The sequence below is a fragment of the Panicum virgatum genome, chromosome 2N, assembly GCF_016808335.1.
Source record: "Panicum virgatum strain AP13 chromosome 2N, P.virgatum_v5, whole genome shotgun sequence".
NCBI classification, from domain to species: domain Eukaryota; kingdom Viridiplantae; phylum Streptophyta; class Magnoliopsida; order Poales; family Poaceae; genus Panicum; species Panicum virgatum.
This window is the reverse complement of record NC_053146.1, coordinates 6,231,724-6,249,433: the sequence shown is the minus strand read 5'-3', so window position 1 is coordinate 6,249,433 and position 17,710 is coordinate 6,231,724. Positions and strand designations below refer to the sequence as shown.

General features: G+C 43.4%; 2 protein-coding genes, 1 long non-coding RNA gene and 1 pseudogene across 3 annotated transcripts; 1 reads left to right on the top strand and 3 right to left on the bottom strand.

Annotated features, from left to right (window-relative positions):
- Window positions 1–402: 402 nt before the first annotated feature.
- LOC120662308 lies at window positions 403–4,427 on the bottom strand (annotated as a pseudogene).
- LOC120659517 lies at window positions 2,149–2,786 on the top strand. Its single transcript, XR_005669048.1, has 2 exons — window positions 2,149–2,404; window positions 2,539–2,786. It is a non-coding gene; the product is annotated as an uncharacterized LOC120659517 (long non-coding RNA).
- Window positions 4,407–6,692, bottom strand: LOC120662307 (putative disease resistance protein RGA4). The gene has a single exon (XM_039941484.1). The coding sequence runs from the start codon at window positions 6,690–6,692 to the stop codon at window positions 4,776–4,778; it is 1,917 nt and encodes a 638-aa protein (XP_039797418.1). The 3' UTR covers window positions 4,407–4,775.
- Window positions 6,693–6,914: 222 nt separating this feature from the next.
- On the bottom strand, window positions 6,915–8,856 carry LOC120659516 (putative disease resistance protein RGA3). Its single transcript, XM_039937691.1, has one exon. The coding sequence runs from the start codon at window positions 8,695–8,697 to the stop codon at window positions 7,843–7,845; it is 855 nt and encodes a 284-aa protein (XP_039793625.1). The 5' UTR covers window positions 8,698–8,856; the 3' UTR covers window positions 6,915–7,842.
- Between the last annotated feature and the right edge of the window lie 8,854 nt (window positions 8,857–17,710).

Sequence of the window (17,710 nt, the reverse complement as noted above, 5' to 3'; positions counted from 1 at the left end):
TTATTTGTTATTCCATATCAATCACTCCGTTCGGTAGGCTGGAGCTGGAGCCTGGAGCTGGAATGGTGTGTGAGAAAAATACTGTTGGGCTGGCTGGAGCTAGAGCTGGAGCTGGTGGCTGGAGTGGTGTGAGAGGAAAATACTGTTGGGCTGGAGCTGGAGCTAGCTGCCGAACGCAGTGAATGTAGATCATACCGGAATGGAAAAATGACAAACACAGAAATGTTGCTGCAGGATGTAATTTTGAAGAAACAGACAATTTTTCTCTCTCTCTGAAAGACGAAGAAACAGGGCTCGACAATGAGACCTCTGCATAAGACCATGCCATCCAAAGCCTTGCAGGAACACCCCAGACCCTGCACGCTATTCAGTTCATATCAAGCAGCATGTCGAGCAACAACAGGAGTATATGTTGGACACTTGGATTGTTGATCAATTCTATGGCAAGTATCCTCTGCTGTAATTTAGAAAAACACATCATGAAATGAAAGCGCTAGCTCTGTTTCTCTGGTGCTGGAGCAGAAACAAACTCAAACACATCATAGTTCAAAAGCAAAAAAAAGGATAAAAAGCTGGAGCATGGAGTTCCAAAGGCTACAAATTCTTCAGCTTGTAGTCTGGGACTTGTCTTCTGCTCAAAATCAAGGACTTTGGCTTGAAGAAGGATGATAGAGGACTGGAGCACCGTTCAGAAAAAAAAAAAAGATAGAGGACTGGAGCATGGAGCTCTCTATGCTAGATTCTTCAGCTTCTGATCCGGGACTTGTTTTCTGCTTAAAATCTTGGAGTTCCGCTTGAGTTCTCTGGAGATTATCTTCAGAAAGGGCATGTTATACATTCTACCATGGTCACAATAAGCCATCATTTGCAGGTCTGGTAATACGATCCTACAAGGAAGTCACACGTCATAGGGAGTCAGCATATATTAGGAGCTAGAATCTTTGAAATCAATCATTAAGAGCACTGATATTACAAACCTTGGACAGAACTTTGATCAGGTCCTCAATCTGCTATTTCAAGCACACCAGGCTCCTCATGGCACATTTCCGGGTCTTTGGTTCTGGCAGATCTGGCCGTGATCATAGATGATATTAGAATTTATGCATGCAAATCAAGACTAAATTAGAAAGTATATATACAGGAGAATACACTACGGTGTTTCTGTAAAAAGGCAAAAGACAAGTAAAGAGAAGTACACATACTCGAACTATATGCAATGGAGCTAGTGAATGTGCAGTGTAACGTTAGGACAAATGCCACTTTAATTGGTTCTCCAAATGTAAGGTGATCTAAATCAGACGCTAAAAAGAGAAATTAGTCACAGAGTACTGTACTATCATATTGTATCAGTTCAAAGGACCGTGGGAAATTTAATTCACCAAGGCACTAGGATAAAAACTACAATTCCATAATACAATCTGGCCGCATTAGTTCTGTGATGGCATGCTTAATTTAATGTATGACTAAAGGAAGATGATTAATTTTACACTATCCGAATTAGCAATTACAATCATGGTTAAAAAAAAGTGAACAGCAAAGATCATCTTATATTTAAATTCCTTTGTAGGGACAACAAGAAAAGAGATATACAAGGATGACCATCGAAAGTGCTGTATATTGGTGCCTAAACTTGCGTGTTTAGATACCCTGAATATGCAATATCCAAAAGCTAACGGATTTAGGTGACACAACTCCATGGGAAAATTCGATTTATGCCACCACAACTCCGTGAAATTGGAGTGGCATGGATCCAACTGACCCTAGAAATATAGGTATTAGTGGTGCAGATAATGTACGAAGCACCAATGGACAGCTAGCACTGCTAGAAAACGGCTTATTCGTCCCTGCACGTTAGTACCAGTCGCACTTTGGTCCGGTACTAACGGCTCAATTTAGTACCGGGCGGGACGCACAGTGCCAATGGGAGTCGGTTAGTACCGGCTGGAACTCCGAGCCGGCACTAAAAAAACGCCACCGACACGAGCAGGGCAACGGTAGCGACCATTTAGTACCGGCTAGTACTTCCAGCCGGTACAAAATGACGCCCATAATATTTAGTACCGGGTAGAGGCTTCATCCGGTACAAAAAGTAGCCTATTAGTACCGGACGGAGGCTCTACCCGGTACTAACGTGACCACCCAAAAAAAATCTGCTCAGCGAGTTGTCAGGAGCGGCTTTTATCTTCTCTTCATCCTCCACCGTCTTCTACCTTATCTCTTTTCTCTTATGTCTCTTTCTTTCTCCCTTCCTTCTCTCCTGGGCGAGCAGGCGCCGGTGGCCCACAGGGTGGCGATCCCCACGGCGTGCGGCGCCCCCCGGACGGCCGCAGCATCGGAGACGTGTGCGCGGGCGCGGCCATGAGTGCGGCTAGGCCGCGGTTCAGTTCCTGCTCAAGGTTTGCAGGTTTGATTTGATTTCTGCTTTGTTTTGCTCAGTAGGATTTAGCTTCCGCCGATCGATCCGGCTTGTGGTTGATGCGATGAACTTATGCTGATTGCTGGATCTGTGTGTGTCCCGTGTCTGTACTCGCACGCAAGACTATGAAGGTGACGGTGGACGTGTACGGGAAGCGGAAGTGGGCGGCCGGCGGTGGAGGCCCTGGCGACCTCTTTAACTAATGTGCCGTAATATTTTTTTTGTTTTTAGATAGTTGAATGTTGAATCTCTCATGTTGTATCTGTTGAATCTCTCATGTAATTTTGGGTCTTTGTGATTTTGGCTTGAATGTTGTAAACTTGCAATCTAAGTGAAGCTTTTCAGGCTCCTCATCTCTTTCTTCTCTCAATTTTCTTCCCACCGCTTCTTGCGTGATCTGGAAGAACAAAGGAAGACGAAGCAGAAGGCGTGGAAAGAAAAATGAGACGAGAGAGAAAGGGGTGAGGAGCCGGAGAAGCAAACTACTATTTTTTTTGGCGCGGGAATTCTTTAGTACCGGCTCGTGTCCCGGACCGGTACTAAACGTGTGATTTAGTACCGGTCAGACCGACCGGTACTAAATGCAAGTGTATTTAGTACCGATCGGACGGTACCGGGCCGGGAACCGGTATTAACTGGGGTTCCCGCTCAGTACTAATGTTTTTTCTTGTAGTGTAGATGTTCTAAACACAACTCTTGTAAATTTTTTATCACTAAATCACATCCACAGCTTGTAATAACTAACAGAATGTTGAAGTGGAGAGTTGCATTTTAGACAGCACCAATTGAGCTCCTGGTCATTTTGTTAAAAGAAACAAGGAAACTGGAGATTACCTTCATAACGTGCATCTAGATATTTCTCCTTGAGGCGATCCAAACGGCTCTGTAGGCTTGGCGGGAGCAACTTTATACGATCACAATCTCTAATCCGAAGAACTCTAAGAGATGAGTATGCTTGAGGCCCATCCGGTAAGGATACCAGGCTTCTGCAATCAGATAGCTCGAGTTCTTCCAGCGACCGGAGCTCTCCTAAGCAAGATTCCAGTGATTCCAACCAAATGCATGATATAATAGTTAATTTTTGGATGGCACCTAGCTGTCCTGATAGGGATTGAAGATTCCTGCAGCCCAAAATGCGCAAGGTCTTGATAGACGAAGGAAGATTGGCAACCTTTGACAAACCATAGCAGTGACATATCTCTAGAGCTTCTAGGCATGGAAGGAAGCGATGGTTGGCCGCTGATGACAGCTTCAGTACAGCTGTAGACGCCGTGGCCTCACTACTGCTGGACCCTGAAATTGGTGATGACGTGTCCAGCTGTACAACACCTTCTCCACTCACCAACCTCGTATCCTCCTGCTGAACGAATACGATGGACTCGATATTATCGCACCGGTTGATATTTAATGTCTTGAGAGATGGCGGCAGGTTGGGGACTTCTACCAAAGATGCGCAATTATTTATCAGACTCCAGACGTAGCAGGAGTCCGCCTCCTGCTTGAGCAGATTGCTCCCCAGAAGATTGTGTGCCTCCTGTCAGATTGCTGCAACTCCTAATCAATAACTTCCTCAGGGATACCAGGACCTGGAACACGTTTTCTGGCCAGTAGACAAGATCGTCGCAATCCCAAATTGTCAAATCTACGAGCCGTGCAAAATATGTCCACAGCGCCAGTGCAGCTCGTTTAGTTGGGAAGGCAAAAAAATTTGGATGTCTCGTCGTGTGTTTGACCAGATGTTGCGAGGGTTTTTCGGATACTAATTAAAAAACTAATTTCAGAACTCACTTGGAAACCACGAGACGAATCTTTTGAGGCCTTTGACCGCATCATTAGCACATGTGGGTTACTGTAACACTTATGGCTAATCATGTACTAATTAGGCTTAAAAGATTCGTCTCGTCGTGTACATCCAAACTGTGTAATTAGTTTTGTTATTTAATTACATTTAGTGCTTCATACATATGTTTAAAGGGGAGAAGAACAAAAGGGTGCACCTACATAAGCACATAGTTGCTAGGGGGAGTTCAAGCTTCCATTTCTGCTTGACATGCTGCAATGTTGTTTCTGTGTCATCGGGTGACACATCCAGACGCAGACTGGACAGTGACGGAATGCATCTGCTAGCTGCCTGCAGGGATATTTTTTGATCATGTCCTTCTATGGCTAATTCACTTAGCCTCGGTGCATCAGGTAGATCAGTCAACTTCGGGCAGCCATCAATTTTCAATTCCTCCAGCAGAGGAAATGTTACCTCTTCTCCCACCTCTCAAGGGCCGACAAACAAGATAAGCTTAGTTTCCTCAGTGCTGGAAATGCAGAGTGACAACACACAGTTTCAGCTCCGCCAAATGATTGTTTAACCAATAACGACCCTTTTTGGTAGTGCACTGAGGCTTGCACAATGGCTGATGTACAGTTCCTCGAGCCGAGGAAATGTTACCCCTTCTCCTAGATTTCCTTCGACTGCCTCCCACCTGTCAAACATATTCAAATCATTTAACATCATTTTTCTCAGTTCTGGAAATGCGGAGCGGCACTTAGTGTCAACTCTGCCAGATGATTCCATAATCACTAGCGCTGCTTTTGGTGATGCAGTCAAACCTCCACACCAACGGATCTGCAGCTCCTCAACCTTGGGAAATATCGGCTCTTCTCCTTGCACCACATCTGTGTCCCACCATGCCTCAAATTTTTCCATCGCAAACAAGGTTAGCACCTTCAGTTTCTGAAATGTGATGGGTGTAGTACCACCGCTGCACAAACAATGTAAACTCGGCAATCCTTCCAGGTGAAGAATTTCCAGAACTGGTAACTGCCAGAGTGCAGGAAGCTTCTCGAGCTTTTTGCAACTAGATAATGTAAACTCCACCATGCCATTTAACATATTCATCCATGATGGAAAAGTACTACTCCCACATGAATATATCCTTAGGGCCTTCAGCCCATCATGAGGTTTGAGACCTAGCACCACCTCTTTATGATTATTATTCTGTGCCTGCTGGTCATTATCAGTCCATACTAACTCCAGTTCGGTCAGTTTTTTCTTATTTCCAAGACCTGCTGCTTCTACAACATCTGCTCTTGCGACATTTTCGAGCTGTCTTAGCTCTAGTCTACCACCAAGGTCCAAATTCTGCAGCTCTCTCACATTACTGCAACTGGTGTCAGTACCTACAACAAAGCATGTGAGTGTCTGCAGGCAAGAGAGGTGTCCGAGCTCTGCGGGCATGCTTTTCAACTTTGGACATTTGTGAGTGTAGAGGTGACGGAGGGAAGTCAAATACTTCAGTTCCTTTGGAAGTCGCTCAAGAACACGGCAATCAGAAAGGTTGAGTGTTTGCAGATGATACAGGATGCTGATGTCTTCAGGAAGTGCTTCAATATCACTTCCTGAGAGATCAAGATACCTCAGGTGATGAAGATATTTCGGCCTTAGGAATGAGCCCCGATCGATCTTTAATGCTCTAATAGAGTTGTATTTTGATAAGATCTTCATATCTTCTTTTACATATCCATCACATATCAATGTTTGGAAAGCTGGAGATCCTTTCTCTGGGGAAGCATTCAGATGATTTTCTGGTCGATTGACTGATAAATACAAATGACGAGTTGAATGAAGAGCACCCTCACTTTGGCTCGGGCGTGTAGTTATTGCAGCACATTCTTTTCCCATAGCAGATTCTGCAACATCATGCATAAGGTCGTGGATCTTACAAGTAATTCTAGAACAATACATGTTCGTACTCCTTGCAGAAGTAGAAATTCTTTTGTCAAATGGGACGCTTTTCAAATCCTGAAAAAACGACCTCGACTTCAGCTCATTGAAAATTTTTTCTCCAATGGTTTCATGACACACTCCTGGTTGCTCTGGGATAAAACCATTGGCCATCCATAGGTGGATTAGACTTTGCACATCAATCTCATAATCCTGTGGAAACATAGCACAAAAAGCAAAGCATTGCCGCATATATGACGGCAAGCAATTGTAACTGAGTTTAAGTACTGGTAAAATTCCATTTTCCTCATCACAAATCATGCTTCTATTTAGTATACCTTCCCATTCTTGCTTGCTGGTCTTGGTACGTAGTACAGAGCCCAAAGCTGTGGCAGCCAAAGGAGAGCCAGAACATCTCTTCACTATGTCACCAACCATTTCAACTAGTTCACGAGGCCTTTGCTCTACTTGTTTTGAACCGAATGCTTTTGTCTCAATAATTTCCTTTATGTAGATTTTATCCAAGCTCTTGAGATTGTTGGCTTCTGTTGTACCCATTAGCTGAGCAACTTTGGACAGTTGTCAGTGTAGAGGTGATGGAGGGAAGTCAAATACTTCATTTCCTTTGGAAGTCGCTGAAGATGACGGCAATCAGAAAGGTTCAGTGTTTGCAGATGATATAGGATGCTGATGTCTTCAGGAAGCGCTTCAATATCACTTTCTGAGAGATCAAGATACCTCAGGTGATGAAGATATTTCGGCCTTAGGAATGAGCCCCGATTGATCTTTAATGCTCTAATAGAGTTGTATTTTGATAAGATCTTCATATCTTCTTTTACATATCCGTCACATATCAATGTTTGGAAAGTTGGAGATCCTTTCTCTAGGGAAGCATTCAGAAGATTTTCTGGTCGATAGACTGATAAATACAAATGACGAGTTGAATGAAGAGCATCCTCACTTTGGCTCGGGCGTGTAGTTATTGCAGCACATTCTTTTCCCATAGCAGATTCTGCAACATCATGCATAAGGTCGTGGATCTTACAAGTAATTCTAGAACAATACTTGTTCATTCCAGAAGTAGAAATTCTTTCGTCAAATGGGAAGCCTTTCAAATCCTGAAAAATGACCTCGACTTCAGCTCATTGAAATTTTTTTCTCCAATGGTTTCAGGACACACTCCTGGTTGCTCTGGGATAAAACCATTGGCCATCCATAGGTGGATTAGACTTTGCACATCAATCTCATAATCCTGAGGAAACATAGCACAAAAAACAAAGCATTGCCGCATATATGACGGAAAGCTATTGTAACTGAGTTTAAGTACTGGTAAAATTCCATTTTCCTCATCACAAATCATGCTTCTATTTAGTATACCTTCCCATTCTTGCTTGCTGGTCTTGGTACGCAGTAAAGAGCCCAATGCTGTAGCAGCTAAAGGAGAACCAGCACATCTCTTGGCAACTTCTCCGACCATTTTAACTAGTTCAACAGGCCATTCCTCTTCTTTTTGTGATCTGAATACTCTTGTCTTTATAATTTTCTCTATGAAGTATGCACCCAAGCTTTCAAGTTTATAGGCTCCTTCAGTTTTACCCATCATTATGTCAGCAACTGCTCCATCGCGAGTTGTTGTCAACACTGAGCTACCACTGCCACCATGCTAAAGGTTGGACTTCAGCCTTTCCCACTTATGCTCATCACGGTTCTAGACATCATCCAATACGAGGAGGTACCTCTTACCCTTCACTACATTGTGAAGCTTGTCCAATGCTGAACTTCCACTTGCTTCACAACCATTCTCTTTCACTATTCTATCAGCCAGGGAATCCACCTCAAAGTTATCAGAGACACACACCCAAAGCCGCAACTGGAAATGCTTCCTGATTTCAGGGTCATTGTAAATGAGCTGTGCCAAGGTGGTCTTGCTCAATCCCCCCATTCCAACGATTGGAAGGACCGTGAGATCCGGGCTACTAGCTTGACCAAGTAATCTATCAACAACATCCTTCTTCTCTTGGGCTCTTGATTCTTTAGCAATGTTCACAGGGTCGATGATATCAGGATTATTCTGCCTCAAGTAATTTATGGGCTCTAATGGCCCTAGTTTGAACCTGAACCTAAAGTCATTCATCTCTTTGATGAGGTCATCAATTTCTTGCAGGATCATACGGAGCTTGTTTGCCATCTTGTAACGAAAAACAATACGGTTGTGAGTAGGGAAGAGCTTTATTACATCCATGCCGAGGTCCTTGTAGCGGCCCTCCTCCTTGGCTTTGCGGCGCAGTGCCTCGTACTTGAACTCATCGAGGACATCATTCGCCTGGTGGGTCACCTTCCGGACCTTCTCCAGCCAAGCTTTCGCCCCTTCTCTCTTGGCTGCTGCCTGCTCCTCGGCATCGGTAATGACGTCCAAGATGTTCAGCAACTTGCGCTTGAGGACCTCGTGCTCCTTCTCCATGCCCTCCATCACCTTGTACTGGTCCAGGAGGTAGCTGGAGGCCTTGTCCTTCACCATGGACACCAGTGACCCAACCACCATGGTGGCCAGTACCTCAGCCATGGCTACGCCTGGAGCTCCAAAACACACGCACAGGACACAGGGAAACACGGTTGTGTGGGTTCGGTGGAGAGGGAGAAGCTAGACAATGGGTTGGAGAAGCTGCTTTTGTCGAAAATGAAGACTCAGAGCATTGACGTCGTTGGTCTAGATGCGTCCGATTTGAATATCTTGATTTGCATCTCATCAACCAGCGAGGAGCCAGTCTAAGGACAAGGAGACCATGTGCACTTTGCAGAAATTTTAGACCGTCCATCAGCATATCGAGGCCAGGAGAAAAAAGAATACTACTTCAAGAATGCATCTCGAGGCCAGTAGTTTGTTAAATGCATCTCAAGACCATGTGCACTTTGCAGAAAGCCGCGTCACGCAGGGGGCGATGCGTTCCGTGTACTGTGCGGAAAGCGCGAGCCCGCCATGGGAAGAGCGGCCACAGCGTGCCCCGCGGGATCTCGTGTGGCCGGGCCGCCGTGCCCTTTTTCCTTTTGCTTCCGCAACCTTGGCTTTTCCGTTTCCTGGCGCCTTTGCTTTCCTCTTGCCTGGTCCGGCCGGGCAGCGGCTGGATTGGTTGCAGGGTGGTTTTGGCCTGTTGTAGCTGGAGGCCTTGAAATATGCAGGTGAGTGAAAAAAGATTTCCTGTTCTTGGTTGTTACTAATTTTGTGAAGCCATTGGTATTTTGTATGAGCTATGTGTTTCTTTCTATATGGGCAATCTCTAGTTTTTGTTTCTCCTTTTACCCAAATTAACATATCACCTATAAACTATAGGTCACAAAATGTGAATGGTATACTATGAGAGAAGATAATATGTTTTCTGTTTGTCATATATGCTTTCGCTCCTAGTTCTCTCCTTGGTGTTGCTACTTTCTTGTCATCGTAAGCTTGTTAGTTTTATTGAATGATATTGCAAGCGGATAGTCATGTTAAGTGTTTCTTGGTTAGTGAGGATGGCTTGTCCTTTTCCACTTGATTGTTTTATGTGGACTTTGAGGGACTATTTGTAACGAACATGGCACCATTTATGCCATTTCGAGTGATTTTGGTGATCGGATGACAACACAACACTTGGACTAATATGATTGTTTAGATGATCATTCTCAGGCTTTTAGGTTCAAGTGATGACAAAGAGAAAGAGAAGATAGGCGTAGCAAGGCCCAAAGGGCCGCCCCTACGGGGGTTCCGCTACCCGGTTAGCGGACGGGGGTCGAGGGGGAGCCGCCCCTCGCGGGTCTCAGGGCAGCGCCCTGAAAGCTCTTCGGATCAGGAGCACCGGAAGATCCGACGCCATGGGCATCGGAGCATCCGGTGGTAGTCGGAAGAACCGACGCCATGATGTTTGGTGCAGGATGGAATCAAAGCCAAGTCAGCCTTTAGGCATCGGTTGAACCGACGGTCCAATAAAGGGCATCGGTGCATTGGCCGTCCTTTGTACCAGAGACGATGTCAAGTGCCCAGAAGAAGTTTCTTCAGCACCGGTTCAACCGACGGTGCATCGGTGCATACCACCGGTGTAATGACGTCAGCGTCCAGGAGAAGATTCCTTCAGCACCGGTTGAACCGGTGAAGCATCGGTGCAAAGCATCGGTTCAACCGGTGGTCTCTGCGTCAGCTGTCAGGACTTCAACGGCTACTTCGGGTTATGAGTGACCGGATGAACCGACGCTACCCCACCAAGAGGCATCGGTTCTTCCGGTGATATGCAGATTTTCAGCTAACCGTTGGAACAACGGCTACAAGACTTGGTGGCCTATATATACGCCTCACCCCGGCCATTTGAAGCTTGCTGGAGTTGCTGGACATCCCACACACACCCAAGAACATCTCCAAGCCATACAAAAGCATCAAGATCATATCCTTAGCCCTTAGCACACTTTGAGAGTGTTGTGTAAAGGATTAGCTCTTAGTGAGTGAGATTGCAAGGCCTTAAGCCTTTGTGCTGTGGTTCTTTAGCGAACCAAAACAAGAGCTTGGTGCGCCGGCACCTTGGAGCGTGAAGCTCGCCGGCAACGTCATCGACCCTCCGACTTGGTGTGGAGCGGCGACGACATCTTTGTGCGGGGGACGTGGAGACCCCCATCCTTTGTGGAGAAGCTCCTTAGTGGAACCCGGGGCCAAGGTGACCGTGATTGTGTTCATGGAAGAGACTTGGTGACCGAGTAGCAATACTCTTAGTGAGTGCTACAACAACGTGGATGTAGGTGTGCCTTTGTGGCTAACCGAACCACGGGATAAACACCCGCGTCAAGAGTTTGCTATCTCCTATCCCACTCTTTAAGCTTCCGCATTTCATTCTAGCAATTTGTGTGCCTTTACTTTCATAGAATAGTTTCTTGATAGAAAAGGCTATAGGTTGCTAAACTCTTTTGGGATAGGGTTTTCACACTAGAACAACCTAGTTGCACATCTAGATAGCATGTTTTAGTTTAAGTTTTGTGCAAACTAGTTGGAGCTATAGGTCTAAGTTTTTAGAGTGCCTAATTCACCCCCCTCCCCCTCTTAGGCTAGAGCACCCGATCACTATCACTATTTGAGAGAGATGGTGATGAAACACATTCTCTGCATGACTTCTTACCATATAAAAATTATTGAATAACCTTTTTATCATATAATTGAATTCTAACATGTTCCAAAAATAAGATTGGCCCTGTTCATTTGACATGCCACCTACAGGGTCTTGATCGAACTGTTCAATTAAAAAATATATTTTGGACTTACCTACAACGTGTCAGAAGGATATCTTTAGCACAGATGACATGGTAAGATGACCATTTCTAGGAAAATATGTAGTTCACGTTTAGAGGGAAAAAACCCACACATATATGTTGACACCTTCCACGAATAGACATGCATACTATTTTCATGTCATATAGCATTTTTGTATATTAACTTTTTTTGCTAACCAGTGATAAGGGCAGATCATGGTCCTTTGATTTTGTATTTGTGAGACGGGGCCTACCTGACGGGTGGTTATTTGTTCCTATCTATTGGTGCAACGACTTGATTCTTACACTGTCCCCTAACCACTATTCTCTGCCCCCATTAAGAACCGAAGGCTACACCTTGCAAAGCTGATGGTTCGGTTCCTCATATGAAAGATGCATGATACATCGATCATGTACTGAAGCAACAAACCCACCTTGCCGTATCATCACACCTTTTCCTTTCTTGAGAAATTCTTAGATCACACACAATGTGTATATTTGCCTTATTTTGGTGGTATGCACTTTTGGCCCTTTCTATCTTGACTTTCGGTTCTAATAAGTAGGGAACATGGTTTTCAGTACTGTGCTGAAACTGAGAGAGAGAGAGAGAGAGAGAGATCCCTTTTTTTTCTCAGAAGAAAACGTAGTTTTTAATCTGTAGCTCTACCATGATCAATCATTTTTATTTTGGCCAAATATATGCATGTACATGTATCTGTACGACAATATCTGACTAGATGCATGATGAAAAATCCATTCATAATATATACAGAATTTGGCAGATGAAACGCTGCAATTATTGTAACATCCACTATAGTGGCCGAAACTCTTTTTTTTTGAAATTGTAGTGGCCGAAACTAGCATACATAAAACTAGAGTAGTTCATGGCACCCATTTCTCTATCGTAGAACAGACTGAAGAACCGGTCGGTTTTGGGTATGGTCGTATGGAAGATGTCCCAAGAAGCCAAATTATTGCTCTCTAGATCAACACCTCCCATGCCATTTCGTTTTCAGCTGGCTACAGGACCTGACCGGAATGGATAAGCCCAAGGCACAATGATTTAATATGAACAACTGGCTCGATGACGCGCTTAATTATTGTTTGATGGACGCGCTGAATCAATTAGTTGATCTCGAAACCACAAATGTCCTCAATAAGCTTCTGCGCAGTCTAAGTTTCCGAGTCTCGTTGATAAAGAAGAAATCAATGTAATTTCACTACTTTTTTTCCTTTTCAAAGAAAAAAATTCAGTACTTTTTTCACACTTGATCCTTTTTGCTTTGTGAGCACACTTGTGGTAAATGTTGCATGTCTCTTTCCGTTTGTGTTCTTCAAATATATTCAATCCAGTGATTTGATATGTATTGTAGCCAGTAAATTGACTGAGTCTGGTTTAAATGTTTAATGGACCAGTATGCACAATTTGATGATGACCACAAGTTTTGGCACATCTATGATCTCATCTTGCAAATTAGAGTAATTAGCAATGAATCATAGGCAGGCTTACGCAAGTCTTCGTCACTGTGAAAGTTATTTTGCTCCCTTTTTTAGTGAAAGTGTTTTGGACACTATTAAACTGGACATTGCAACAAGGTACAGCTTATCTGTTTTGGGTGGGTTTAGTTTGTCTCTTGTTCCTTTCTTGAGTATTTATACTTCAACTACAGCTTGATCTAATTTGTTAATCTATCCTGAGCTTGGGAACTTTTGATCATGCCGTCGTTGGCGTCATGCCTAGTAAGAAAAACTTACCCAAAATGATCTATATACTCTTACATCTCTTGTTAAAGCACTGGAGACACCGATCAATTAGGAAAGCAAACACTTTTTCCAACTTAATAATATGCTGTTCTTCTTTAGAATATTTTGCTAGCGATTCGATTAGAACAATTCAACAATTTTATGTTGATTTTTGGCTTGCCAATGCAAAAGAAAAGAAACGAAGCTTCTATAAGAAATTTACATTGTAACACGCATGAATGCAGTTCTTCAAGTGTTCTAAGCACTAGTTTCCTTAGGATCTAGGAGAAAGGCATTCAAACCATAATGTTGTGCAGAACCTCGTCATGCAGTCTATGTGCGTAGCAATCAAAAGAACCATATGTATATCTAAAAAAAGAACCATATGTATAGTCCCTAGCTACTGCGAAAGGCCGGGCGGTTGAGATGGCTAGCCCGGCCCGGTAGCGTCGCGCTCCCAGCAGGTCCTGAGTTCGAATCTCATCAGAAGCGAATTTCAGGTTGTTGGGAGAAAAAAAAACCCCTCGCTGTGCTCGCCGCAAGGCTTGGCCCTCTCGGGCATGGGCCAAGGTTTGGGGGATTTCTCTATCCGGTTAGCCGGTTAGGCTTCCTCTTAATGAAAAAAACGGTGGGGTCCGTTTCACACCCCCCCGGGTAGAGTTTTTTTTTAGTCCCTAGCTACCTAAACAACAAACACCTTGAGAAGCTCACATTAGCTACTGCTCAATAACACTTCCGAGGATCAAAAAAGGAAGAGATGAGGCTATATACTATCCTCTCACCAGAAATGCTGTTCTCAGCAAGATTTGGCAAGATTTGGGTCAGTTGAACTAATCTGTGAGAGACAAACAACAAGGGAAAAAATAATTTGTCTGTTCACTTGGCCTGTAGTTTAAGTGACCTAGTTTTGGAAGGGAGTGGCAATCTCCAGAGTTGATGAGAATTTTAGTTGCTGTGAGTCCAAACTGTTCCACTTGGTTATTGCAATAATCAGTGGTTATTTGGTCTCAGTAGTTGAAGAATGCCTTTCCTGTGGTCAAGCCCTACAACAAGTAAGTGCACAAGGTAATGATTGGTTGGGAAATTATTACACTAACCATATATACAAAGGCAAAACAAAATATAAGGTAGGATGATTTGGTAGGGATATCATGGAGGATGCATGCATGATTTGCTCCCAGGCCCTTTTCAAATGAAAGAAGAGCAGCAAAAAAGTCATCAAGTGCTGATCACTTTCATGTGCATTTAATAGTGGGCTCACTATGACTGCGACAAATGTCCTGGCCCCACATGCAGAGGTAGGGAAGAAAGGGACTTTTTGAAGCATCATAGATTGAGCACCACCAGGCAGATGAGACTGAAAACTGAATAGCCTAAGCTCTAAAGAATGCTCCCTGCTTTCTTGTAGCTAGATAGGCTTTATCACCTGCCCTTTTTTCATTGATCTTTCTTTACTTGTGCTAATCATGATGCTGCAGAAACAGTGATTCAAAAAAAAATTATGGATGTTCGACTGAGTTTTTTTTAGGCGAATCGACTGAGTATTTGTTATTGCGCATTTCACTTGTTCAAGAACAGTGTGCAGACTTATGAATGTGATACCACACTTCTCTTAGATTTATGATGCCGCAGCTTTCTGCTCTCATATAGCGAGGTGATATGTTGCAATGAGGGATGGTATGAAAGACCAGTTTAGTTGAAAGATCAATGATCTGGTTACAGTATACACACAGCAATTTGCTGGTGATGGTCTCTTGTGACTGGGTTTTGACTCTATTTACCACATGTAGGGAGCAACTCTGGTGACTTATTTTCACCACAGGAATATGCAAGGACATTTATTTTCGAAAAAAATATGCAAGGACATTCTAGAAAGAGGGAGCACAGTGGCCCCACCGACCTCACATCACTTTTACTTCACAAATGTAAATTCATTGCTCTCTCTCTGCATGAAAGCGATTCCTTTTGGATCCTTTGTTTGCCACAAAGCAGGTTCACGTCTTTTTGCCCTCATACTAAGCATTTGATGGGGATAGAGGTGATGATGATATCCTCCTATAGAGGATAGTGAGGTTTTTTGGTTTCTTTTGAGAGAGATGCCTTTTTCTATATAAAATGAAAGTGTGCTATTCATGTCATCTTGTGAGTTTGTGATAATTTGTGTTTGGTATGTGTGCGTTGTATTCTTTTTTTTGGGGGGGGGGTTACTATTAGACATAGGCTTAATTTCCTAGGCCAATAGTTTGGCTGGAACTTTAGCGAGAGTGGTTTTTGTGTGGTTGCATTTGTGGCCAAGTGGCAACATGGTTAACTAACAAGTGTCATCAGCATTGTTTGCAAAATTCCACGTACTTCCAAATATGTCGCTGTATGTTGCGAAGAGACCTCGTATATCTACATAATGTATCACAATATTGTAAATTGAAATATTTTTTCATCTAGAGGTCTGAGAATTAAATCATTTTAATTCTTATTTTACTTCAATTTATTTCACAATAGGTATGCTTATTAATGTTTTCTGAGCAGCGCATTACAAACAAAATGAAAAGACCTAGTACTTCCAAACCGTCTTCCGCTGTTTTGTGTACCATCGGATTCATGATTTTATATTTTACTGAAAATTATGGTGAAATATAACAGATCCTGCACTTATATATTCACAACCTATATAATACAATGTCGGTTACCTTTTCTTTTTGGCAAGTAACTTACCGAAATTTTTCGACCCGCCGGGGTTTTGCGATGATGACAAATCACCACACCATGTGTGTCACGACTGAAGAGTGGCAGTCTCTCTCAATGGATAGATGAGATCATGTCAAGATTAAGGTAAGGCTCAGAAGTCAAGTGTTGTGCAGTGGCACACTCAGCGACCGTTCAGATCATGGAGAGTGGAGACGAGCAGACCCCTCTGACCACCACTTGCTGGAGACACCTGGGAGGCTGGGAGGGTGAAGACCACCGGACCGGACTGGCCTCATACTTCACACGGCACCGTTGAATTTGCCTGTCGTTCACGCGAACTCCGTGATGCCTCAAGCTAAACAAAGCTTGTGGTTGTGGATGTCTAGCTCGATCGCAGAAAACAGCAGCATTTGGCCAGTTTCAGGTTGTTGCTTTCTACACCACATCATATTGGGCTGGGTTTGTAGTTTGAAGACTGCTTCCTCCGTCCTGATATATAAAGTATTGTAGTTTGTTCTAAGTCAAAGTTAAAAGTAGATTAAATTTAACTAAATTTGCTGAGAAGAATATTAACATCTAGTAACATGTTAAATAATTTAATTATAAAAATATATCATAATAAATCTAATTATTCTTATTTGACATTCAAAATATTATTATTATTTTTTCTATAAACTAGATTAAACTTAGAATATTTTAACTTAAGATAAATCAAAATGTCTTATATTTCAGAATGGAGGGAGTAAAATAAAGTGATTTAAATATCTGAATTTAGTTTACGCTATAAACAAAATGATTCATCTAAATGCTCCTAACACACCTGCAGCTCCAGACACACTATTTTTCTTGGAGCTTCTAATACCTAGCTCCAAGTGCTCCAAAATTACTTTTTTTCTAGATCTGGAGCTCTGCCAAATAGAGATTCATCATCTAATATAGCAGAAAAGGCGAATAATTTCGGTACAACGAACCGTTCTTCAAGCTCACGGTGTTGGCGATCAATCAAGGCCGTGTCGCATCCCGGACAGGGATCGCGTGACACGGACCTGGATGGGCTGCTGCAGTGCAGCACGTCGGCGAGCGCCATCGCCGAAGGAGACGTTCGTTGGAGGGCCCTCCCTGTCCCTGGAGGCCGGAGGTTCCAGCCGTCTCCTGAGTAGCAGTCACCGAGAGCAAGTGATCGTAGTGGTTACTCCGGTCCAGTCCACATGGTGAACACCGGCCTTGCAGCGTGACCATGGAAATTGGCTCTGTTTTTTCTGGATATTCAAAATTTGGGAGATCTGTCATCAAGCCGGCGAATGAAATCGGAGTGGAGATCTGGCATTGGATCTCAGCCACTGATCTGCAATCGGAGGGCGGAGATCTGTTCTCTTCTGACCTTATTTTGTTTTCCCAAGTTTATCAGTGTTTTGAATTTGAGCAGGATCTATGTTATCCAAGTTATCATTCTTTTAAGAATGCAAGGACATTTATCCAAAAATTTCTTCTACAAATCTTGAAAAGATACTAACCTCGCTTGAGGTGCAGTACAATTGTTCGTACATGGATCTCAAACAGCTGATAACGTTAAGCACATATACTGATATGCCTGGAGCAGCCACAAATTAAAAGGAAAGTTTCTCTTCATTTACAGCTCATGAACACTATCACTAAAAAATGATCACCATTCGTTCTGCATGGCAGAATATTACTATAGCAAAAGGATATCAGCTTGAGCTTTGATCGACACGATTCTTCAGTTACGGTGCATGGTTGAAGCCATGGCCACTTCAGTGTTCAAACAGGAGCGCAGTGTACCAGTAAAAAGCTTCAGCACACCACCAAGAGCACTCCAGCAATGAAGGTCCAAAAATCCAAATAATGATGTCGGGCGCAATGATCAC